This window comes from Cavia porcellus, unplaced genomic scaffold (genome assembly GCF_034190915.1).
Source record: "Cavia porcellus strain 051 isolate PalLab524CR breed Dunkin Hartley unplaced genomic scaffold, mCavPor4.1 scaffold_7, whole genome shotgun sequence".
Classification (NCBI taxonomy): Eukaryota; Metazoa; Chordata; class Mammalia; order Rodentia; family Caviidae; genus Cavia; species Cavia porcellus.
The window spans coordinates 36,028,666-36,038,439 of NW_026947490.1; the positions used below are offsets into that span (position 1 = coordinate 36,028,666).

The 9,774-nt window shown below is 55.5% G+C and overlaps 1 protein-coding gene across 1 annotated transcript; it reads right to left on the minus strand.

The window, feature by feature from the left end:
- Positions 1–3,662: 3,662 nt before the first annotated feature.
- On the minus strand, positions 3,663–8,379 carry Syt5 (synaptotagmin 5). The gene is made up of 8 exons (XM_013147742.3): positions 8,189–8,379; positions 7,571–7,743; positions 5,941–6,060; positions 5,685–5,852; positions 5,273–5,440; positions 4,903–5,020; positions 4,539–4,672; positions 3,663–4,056 (listed from the first exon to the last, which is right to left on the minus strand). The coding sequence occupies exons 1-8, from the start codon at positions 8,265–8,267 to the stop codon at positions 3,856–3,858; spliced, it is 1,161 nt and encodes a 386-aa protein (XP_013003196.1). The 5' UTR covers positions 8,268–8,379; the 3' UTR covers positions 3,663–3,855.
- Between the last annotated feature and the right edge of the window lie 1,395 nt (positions 8,380–9,774).

The window sequence follows — 9,774 nt, forward strand, 5'->3', positions numbered from 1 at the left end:
GCACTTTGCTGTTGAGCTAAATCCCCAGCCCAAGGTTTTGTTTTGTTAACTTTTAGTATTTTATCCATTGTAGTGTTTGTTTGTATCAGGAGTTGAACTCATGACCTCATACTTTCCAGGCAGGCACTGCACTGCTGAGCTAAATCCCTGGCCCCACTGTAGATTTTTATGATTAATTTTTTAATGTTGTGCTGAAAAAAATATTGCACTGAAGCAGTACTGATTGCTGAGCTCTGTGTGGCTTTACCTTAAACTCTGGACCCTGCTCGGGCCCTGGGACTGCCAAGACCAGATGCTGTGCTAGTTGGCAGGCCTCTCTTCTTCACTCAGTATCAGTGTCTGAGTTACCACCTCATTGCTGGGACAAAATGCCCAACACCCACAAACAGAGGGAAGGAAGGTTTATTTCAGCTCTCAGTCCATCCTCTGCAGGCCCCAAGGCAGAGAGGGCTCAAGGGAAGAGGAAGAAGACCCTTCCAGGGATCACCATCTCCCCTCAGGCCTCACCTCCTAGCATCACCCCCAGCTATAACTCATCCTCCAGCTATAACTCATCCTCCAGCTAATGTAGAACCACATTTTCCAAAAATAAGACCTAGCTGAAAAATAATTAGTCTTGAAATCGAGACCGGTTGTTTTCCAGCTGGGCCTTATTTTTGGGGAAAGGCACTACCACACACCCATGATCGAATCACCTCTCAAAGCCCCACAGAGGAGCACATGAGACTTTGGGGGGCTTTAGCTATAAACCATAACATTCCATGACTTTAGCTATAAACCATAACATTCCATGACTTTGTGTCTGTCTCATGATGTCAGCCCTGACGGAGATATTTACAGGGTGGGAAGAGGTGAACCAGGCCCCTGGGTGCAGAAGTGGGCTCACTATGGGCGCTGTGGCCTTTGCCTTCTACGATCAGCATTGCCCTCCAGCAGTGCACGGCCTCATCCTCCCCTGGGAAAGTCCTGCTCAGTCATCCAACCCCACTGGGGAGCTCCTGCTCTGAGCCCTGTTGTGAACGACCACAGCTTGCTACCCACTGTTCTGTTTTTGGGGGCCCGGACATCAGCATCCCTGGGTACTCAGGCTCGGTGTTGGGTGCCCTTGGGCTTGTGTGGTGTGGTGCAGTGCGGTGCTTGCCAAGCATCCCCTGGGCCACACAAGCTCCCATGGCAGCCCTTAGCTGCCGGCCTCACCCAAGGTCCTCACCCTGCTTACAGCCTGTGAGGGGACAGCAGTCTGCAGGCACGGCTCACCCTCCACCCCTTCTTCAGACCCCAGAATGGCAACTACTCACCTTGGGGGCACAGCAAGGGGTCCCCCCATAGGTGGGTGTCCTTAAGCATGCACAAGATACTTTAAAATAGTAAATTACAGAGAAAACTTGGAAGAAGGTGCTTAAGAAAAATTATGAAAGCACAGTGAAAGCTGTTCAGGGAGACTTTGTCTCATTTTTGTTTTTCCAAGTTATAAGGAGTTAAATGTCTCTGGGGAAAGGATTCACCCTCTATCAAAGCAAGCTATTAGACCTGTTCATTTTACTTACTAGCAAAATGCAAAACTGCCCAATCAGAAATGAATAAAATGAGCACCGCAAATATTTATTTTGCAAATATTTGAGTTATTTCTTTTTTTTCCCATTACCATCCTGGGGATTAAATCCTCAGTACTGAGCTATAATCCTACATTTTTTTTTTTTTTTAAATTTTGAGACAGGGTTTCACTAATTTGCCCAGGGTAGGCTAAAACTTTCGGTCCTCCTGCCTCAGCCTTCCACAGTGCTGGGATTGCTGGGCGACTCAGCATTCAGACTTTCTTCCTTCTAAATGAAGCCAGCCCTCAGGCATTGGCTGCCTCCCCCCACCCCCTTTTGAACCAGCCTCATGCTCCCTTCCCTGTCTGCTTTCTGGGTACCATGGAGGACATAGGACCCAGGCACCATCATCTCAAGTGGAGCAGGTTTTTTTTTACAATTTTTTTTTTTTTGTCTTTTTTCGTTTTTATCGGTACCAGGGATTAAACTCATGACTGCCTGCTTGCAAGGCAGGCGCTTATGCCGCTGAGCTAAATCCCCAGCCCCAAGTGGAGCAGTTTTAACCCCAGGCTTAGACACAAACTTCTTAGCTATGCCATCTTGGGCAGATCAAGTGAGGTCACTCCCTTATTTGCCAACTAGGAAAATAATTGTGTTTTTATGTATTTTGTTGTTGTTGTTGTTGTTTTGAGGCAGGATCTCACTACTGACTGGCCTTGAATTCACTATGTAGCCCAAGCTGGCTTCAAACTCATGGCAATCCTGCCTCAGCCTCCTGAGTGCTGGGATAACAGGTATTCACCACACACCGAGTTTAATAACTGAATTTCCTTAATTAGATTGTGGTGAGGATTATTTTGTTCATTTTTTTTGAGACCGAGTCTCACTATGTGGTACAGACTGGTCTGGAATTCATAGCAATCCTTCTGCCCCAGCCTCCTGACTCCTGGAATTAAAGGGCCCACCCCAGCCCATAGTGAGGATTACTGGCAGTGGCAGTAATCGTAACAGTACGTGGTGCTGTCCTCACAGCTCTCCATACACACAAATTACTGCATTCCTTTGGGGAAATTTTTAAAAATCTCATAAATGTCGTAACCAACATAACTGATGTGATTCCCTTTTCTGCTGGTTCCCAGGAAGCTCAGGCTGAACCAGAACTCCACTGCCCCCACCCAGCACTCAGCCCATTCCCCACTTACTCCACCTGACACAGCTCACAGACCTTCGCCCACCACCCCAAGGCCTGCCTGGGATGAGATGGGGCCAGTGAAACAGTGGAGGGACAAACGAGCAGGTGATGCTTGTGGAGAGCATGCTGAGGGGAACGTGGGCCCCTGGCTTCCTCCTGAGACTGTGCCCTGCCTCCCAGACCCTGGGATTTCAACCAACGGTTCCAGAATCCAGTCTCCTCCATGAGAGTGGGCAGCTTGGGCTAAGCTCTGGGTTTGCATTTATTCTGGCTCCACAACACCCAACTGAACCCTAGCACACAAGGAATTTGGAGTGGACGCTGAAGAGTGAAGTGGGAGAAGCATGGGGTGTGGTGGTGCATACCTGTGACCCCAGCACTTGGGATGCCAAGCAGGAGGATCACTGTGAGTTTGAGGACAGCCTGGGCCACATAAGTGAGTGCAAGGCCAGCCTGAACTGCACAGTGAGACCCTGTCTCAAAAAGGAAGAAAAAAGAGGGGGTGGAAAGAAGGAAGGAGGGAGATAGAAGAGGAGGAGAGATGCAAACTGAGTATGGAATCCTATGTGTACATCTGTGATCGCAGCTCTCAAGAGGCTGAGGCAGAAAAAGCCCAAGTTCTAGGCCAGCCGGGGCCACTTAGGAGACACTGTCTTAAACCATAATGTGTGGAGGGCTGGGTAACGGCTTAGTGGTACAGCGCTGGCCTAGAATCCAGCTGAAAGAGCGAAGCTGCGTGAAAAGAGAGCTTTTGTGTGAGTGGGAGGTGGGGGAACGTACGAATAAGGAGGGCACTCTCCTTGACCCCTGCAGCCACAGCGCAGGCCCGTTATTATTCCAGGAAAGGAGGTGCGGGGATAAGTCAGCACATGGCAGGAGGCTCCTGGAGCTCACGGGCCGGCAACCCTCCCGTCCCATCCAGGCGCAGGCCAGGCCAGGCTGTGGAGCATTTATTTGGCTGGAGTAGTATGGGCTGTGAGGGAGGAGGGCTGATTGTCCAAGCAAAGGGAGACCTTGGGTCAGGCAGGGGCCAGACTGCTTCCCCAGGAGCTGGGACTTCGGGGTGTGGGCAGGGTTGCCACAGCGATGCAATGGACACGGTGAGAGGGGATGGCTCTGGGGCAGAGGTCAGGGCGCAGGTGGTGGCCTCACGTGGTCAGGGGGCCGCAGTGAGTGCCACTGGGCGATGGGCCGCCGGGGGTTGGCCAACATGTCTGCCCAGTGCCGCAGGCCAGCCCCACCAGTGGCCGTGCCCACTGCCACCCGCCCGATGGCCTCATTCTTGCCCAGCTTGTCGTAGTCCAGCACGGTCAGCTCCACCTGCACCTTCTGGAGGCGGGGGAAGAGGGCCATAAGGGAGGGGGCCAGGGGACTGGCAGTGGTACTGCTATGGCCACACTCTGCCAGCAGGGCTGGGGACACAGCCCTGGGGTGAGAAGCTACTCCAAAGATTTTCTTCCTTCAAAGGCAGACTTCTTTCTTTTTGGCAGGGTAAAGGCTCGAACCCCCCAAGGCCCAGTGAACACTGGGCAGGCACCCTGTGCTGGACTCCATCCCCAGGCCCAAACTGCAGATTTCTGAGGAGACAGCCCCTCGAGACAGCTGTGGCTGGTCAGGGACCCTCAGGTCGGAGCTGCTGCCCGGCTGGGTCCTGTCCACAGAGGGCCCAGGAGGCCTCTTTCTCTTAGAAACGCCCAAGGATCACATCACACCTGGCTTCCCAAGCCCGGTGGTTAAAGGGCCCCTTCTTGCAGGGGGCTGGCCTGTGACTCCCCAGGAGAGAGCAGAGGGAGGGGTGGCTGGCAGCTCACCTGGACTTGGTCAGAGGGCACCTCGAAGCTGAAGGCCTCATTGTAGTAGGGGTTCAGCGTGTTCTTCTTGATGGTGGTTTTCTTCTTGCGCACCTTTTTGCCGCCCTGCAGCAGGTGGACCTTCACGTAGGGATCTGGGTGGGAGAGGGTGGTGTCTCAGAGCCCCTTCAGGAGCCTAGAGGAGGCGGGAGAGGGGCAAGTGTGGTCTGCACGGCCGTGGAAATCCCCCACGTACTTTCTGCCTCTCTAGGCGTGCGACAGAATCTGTACCCTCTCACCGAGGCCCGGGCCACCCTCTGCACCAAAAGGCCCCAAGTCCCAGGCCAGAGCCCCAACCGCCCCCAAGCCACCTAGCTTCACACACCCGACAGTCCGCCTACATCCATCTTCTTCAGGTTTTTGGCCTCCAGGACAATGACTGTGAGCTTTCCTGCCGTGGGGACGTAGCGGAGAGAGAAGCAGATGTCCCCCAGTTTCTCCAGCTAAAACGACAGCAGGAGCCATGACCAGAGCCCGCTCTGTCTACTCCTTCCTATCCTTGACTTGAAATAGAAGTGTCCAAACTCAAGCACTCAGGTGTCAATCTAGTCCCAGGAACTGGCCCTTGGCATAGCTGCTAGAGATCTGATTGGTCCAGGGTAAGGATGGGTGGGGCTTCAAGTAGAAATGGGCGGGGCCCTAGATAGGGGTGGATGGAGCCTCGGGCAGGGATGATGGGGGCTGCACCTGCTCACCTCCTCCCTTGGAGCAGCCTGCAGTTCGCGCCAGTCCTGCACGGGCCGCCCCAAGTCCACCGAGCTCATGGGGACCCGCACCTCCCCAATGGCATCGTTGCGGGAAAAGCGGTCGAAGTCGTACACCGCCATCACCAGCACTCTGCCCCCCAGCTCCACATAGGGGACCTGTGTAAGGGGCACCGGGAGAATGAATACAAAGCAGAGGGCAGAAAATCAGTGGGGAGGCACAGGATACAGTAGGTTCGGGTAAGAGGTGTGAGTGGGTGGTGAGGGTCCAGGGAAATCAGTGGGAAATCGGGAACCCACCCACGGGGGTCAGCGGAATCCTAATGGGACCGCGCAGGGCCTAGGAGTCAGTAGTGCCCCAGGGTGCTGCAGCTCCTCCAGGGAAAACAGGTGGGGCACTCACCTTGAAGGCAAAGGTCTCCCCAAAGTGAGGGTTCAGTGTCTGCCGATGCACCTTCGTCTCATGTCGCCTGCGCTTGTCTGGCAGCAGGTAAACGCGCACATATGGGTCCGAGGAGCCACCCAGGTCCAGGGCTGCCAGCCCCTCCGCTCGCAGGATGCCCACCAACAGCTGCAGGTGCTCAGGTTCAGTTGCAGGGACCCCGATCTTAGCCTCTCTTTTAGGGCTGTCCTGGGAACACACCCCTCCTCACACCCACCTGACCACTCTGGAAGTCATAGTCCAGCGAGTACTGCAGTCGTCCTAGATCATGCTTCTCTGCTACTTGCTGCCCAGGCCCGGCTGGCATGGGCTCCAGCTCCTCTACTTCTGGCTGCACCTTAGGGAGCCAGGGGCAAGGGCAGGTGAAGTCTTCCAGATAGCAGCATCCTCCAGGTTCAAAATCATGGAGGCTCCCAGATCCCTTGAGCTATACATGGTCACTTGGAGGCCAAGCAGAGTCATGGTTTGATTAGTGATGTCTGCTCCTCAACTAGGCATGAGTGCGTAAGTTTTGTCAGTGTTTGATTAGTGCTGTCTACCACAAACAGGAACTAGACAATGCACACAGGTGCAGGACATTTCTCAGTATTTGATTAGTGATGGCTGCTATGGGCAGGGAATTGGTATAGTGGAACAAACAGTGTTTTCATGCTTAGACTAGAACAAGTGTCCATGGGAAAGATGTCAAAGGCTATTTTGCATGCTAATGGACATACTGGGGTAGCAATCCAAATTGCCACATTGGTTGGTGATCATCCCACCATAAAATGGGGAAAAGAAATGACATAGTTACTGTGTCCTTCACAGTCTAAAGCAAAACAAGAGTACCAGAAAGCTTCTCTGAGCCCAGGCCATCAATTCTCAAGATTCATTGTGAATTGGAATTCCTGAGTCTTGTGGTAAAATGTGGGGTCACTTCTTAAGGAAGTTCTGATTTGGCAGATCTGTATGACATTCCACCCTGAATTAACATGCAACAACTACTGCAGAAGACCTGATGCAGACAGACACTAGGTGCTTAGGGACACAGAGGGGACCATCCCTCTTGCTCAAAACCTTTCCTAAACTCCCGATTGCCCTCATTACATGGCTGCAGCTAAGCTGACCAGGTGTCCCACCCTAGTACTCAGCAATTTGTACTCTGCTCCCAGCCATTGTGAAAAATGACTCTTTGGTCCCCAAATGAAGTCAGGCCCAGGTATATCCCTCTCTTTGATTTGAATGCCTCTCCTTCCATGTTTTTTGTTTTTTTTTAAGACAAGGTCTTTTTATGTAGTGGAGGCTGGCCTTGAGCTCACTTTGTAGCCCGGGCTGGACTCAAGCTCATGGTGATCCTCCTGCCTCATCCTCCTGAGTGATGGGATGATAGGCGTGCACCACCATGCCTGGAAAATTGTCCTCTTTGGTCTGGGCTAACTCTGTCCCTTGTTCTCATAAAAGAAGCCACCTCTGCCAGGAAGCCTCTTATGACCCTCTAGGGCAGTGGTGGTGAATCTGTGGCACATACACTGCAATAGGTAGTTTGTTATCATTGAAAGCTCTGAAAGGCTCGCCGTCCCTGCTGTAGGCTGTCAGGTGCCCTCTCCCATCCTGCAATGCCCTGTTTTGGCCCTCATGGGACACACACCAGCCTGCATTGTGAGCCTCTGACACTCCTACCACACTCTGGTGCTCTTGTGAACAGCACCTAGATCTGGCCCATCTTCAGGCTCTGAGCTCTCAGCTGGACACACGGAAATAGAGGGACACACTGGGGTCTGGGGGAAGGTGCAAGGACTGGGACCCGCTGGGCCACCCAGAGTGCAGGGTGTACACAGGGAGGGTGCGCAGGCCCGGCCAGGCCGCACCTTGTCTATGTAACTCCGGCCCAGCTCCTTTACTTCCTGAAGGTGGACCTGGGCTTGTGCCTGGCTCTTCTTTCCCATCCGCTTCCGACAACGCTTCCGGCAGAGACAGAAACCACAACTGAAGAGCAGGAGGCCAGAGACCAGCAGGATGGTGGCCAAGGCCCAGGGCGGCACTGCGGGACGGAGGGGACTTGCATTGGTGTCCTGGGAGGCCGAAGACCAGCTCAGCTGGGACTCCGGGGAAAGCTGCAGCCCTAGCCCTGTTGACCCCTGCCACCGCCACCTTCTACATGACCTTACCTGGAAAGCCAGTAGGTGCCTCACCCAAGGCTGATGCTACTTTGCTTATGTGTTAGGCCCATACCCTTCCCACCCTAATTCTGCTCCACACCTGACATTCTTAGAAGAAGCCCTACCCCTTCCTGGACCTCAGTTTTTCTGTATGTAAAATAAAAGAGAGGACCATCCCATTCATGGACCCCAGATTCCATTCCATGCTGCACCCCGATCCCATTCTGGTCCTAACCTATTCCATCCTTTCCCTATTTCTTTCAAATTCCAGCAGAAGAACTCCCAGCTTTATCCCCAGGGGTCCGCAGCCCCGTGGAGTCAGCTCACCTGCACCACGGCCAAGGCGGCTGGAGTCGGGGGGCGCGTCGGCAGCTGGAGGCCCCGGGCTCGAGGGCTCCGGGAACATGGCGGTAGGGTTCCGCACACCTTGATGCTGAGACACGCGAGTTCCCTAGGCCCTCACTCCCACCCCGGCATCCAACGAGTTCTCCACTGCGAAGACGGCCGACCGCATGGCTTTTAGGGCCTGCTGGGAGTTGCAGTCTCAGCCTTCCCGCGATGCCAAGGAGGGCAGGGCTTTGGGATCCAAGTTCCACCCCACGGGACGCCTCCTCTCCAAGGCATCCCTGGCATTGCAAAGTCTTCTGCCTCTTCCAGGCCTGAGCCGGAAGTGGGCAAAAGGCGGGCGTGGGAACCAACAGGGCAACCACCTGGCTCTGCACCGGCTCCTCCCCGACCAGTGCGAGTACGTCTGGTTGCCAGGCAACTGTCTGTTGCCAGGACAACGGGCGGAGCTGACGCACGCAAGTGGAGTCGGGGCGGGGCCGGCTGACTCCCAGTGCTGTGCAAGCCTAGGACCCCAGCCCTGGGACCCAGACCCAGACCCCCAGCCCAGTGAGGCAGGCGAGCAGCGAGCGCCCGCCCTCTCCGTATCTGACCCTCCCCCGTTCCTGCTGGGGGTGGATTGGGGTTCCAGCTGCCTCTGCTGCGTCCCCATGTTCTCTTTGTCTGTGGGTCTCTCCCTCCCGTGCACCTCGAACCCTTGTCTTCGCACCTGCTCTCGCCACCCTCAGTTTCGTCCCTCTTGACCCAAATAGGTGTGGCCCGTCTCCCTCCTCTCCGGATCCAGTATTCCTGCCCTGCCTGTGGTCTGGCCTGGCATCTGCGGGGTGCTCCCCTCCCCCCCCCCCCAGCTCTTTGTCTCCAGCCCGGGTCTGCACGGTCTGCAGGGTTCAAGCTCCCTCTCCCATGTCCTCCCCCGCTTCTTCCCACTGTCCCCCACCCGCCCCGCGCACCTGCCCTTTTGGGATGGATGTGCCGAAGACGGGTTTGGCAGGATCCGCCGCTCCTACCTGCTTGCTGGGCGCCCGGGCAGGACTTCCGAGCTGCCTTGGCTCCCGACCCCTCCGCACGTGGGCGGCGCTGTCCCGGGTGCTGAGCGCCAGGCGGAGGGGGGGGGACCGCTCCGCCCCTCGGCCCAACCCACCCGGGAACCACAACGCTGATTCCCGCCCAGCCAGCACGGCTCCAGGGCTCCCCAACGCACAGGAGCCACACGCCTCCCACCTGGGGCTGGGACTCACGAGAATCCCTTCTGGAGATCCTGTGTCCGGCCCGCTACCACCCTGCTCTGACACAGCCCAGGAGGCGCTGACACACACACACACACACACACACACACACACACACCCGCCTCACATGCGCATGCACTCCACATGTGCGCTAGTGCCCACAGCCCAGCCCTTGGACGTAGAGGCCCTCCCTAGGCTTCAGCCGCCTATGCCTGCCAGTCTCAGGCAAAGACCCCGACCCCTCCTCTGGGACACCTGCTCCAGAGCCCAGGGCAGGAACCCGCCATCCCTCCCCCCACCCCCAGTGTCCTCTCTGGGCCCAGAAATCACTGGAGCAGCCTC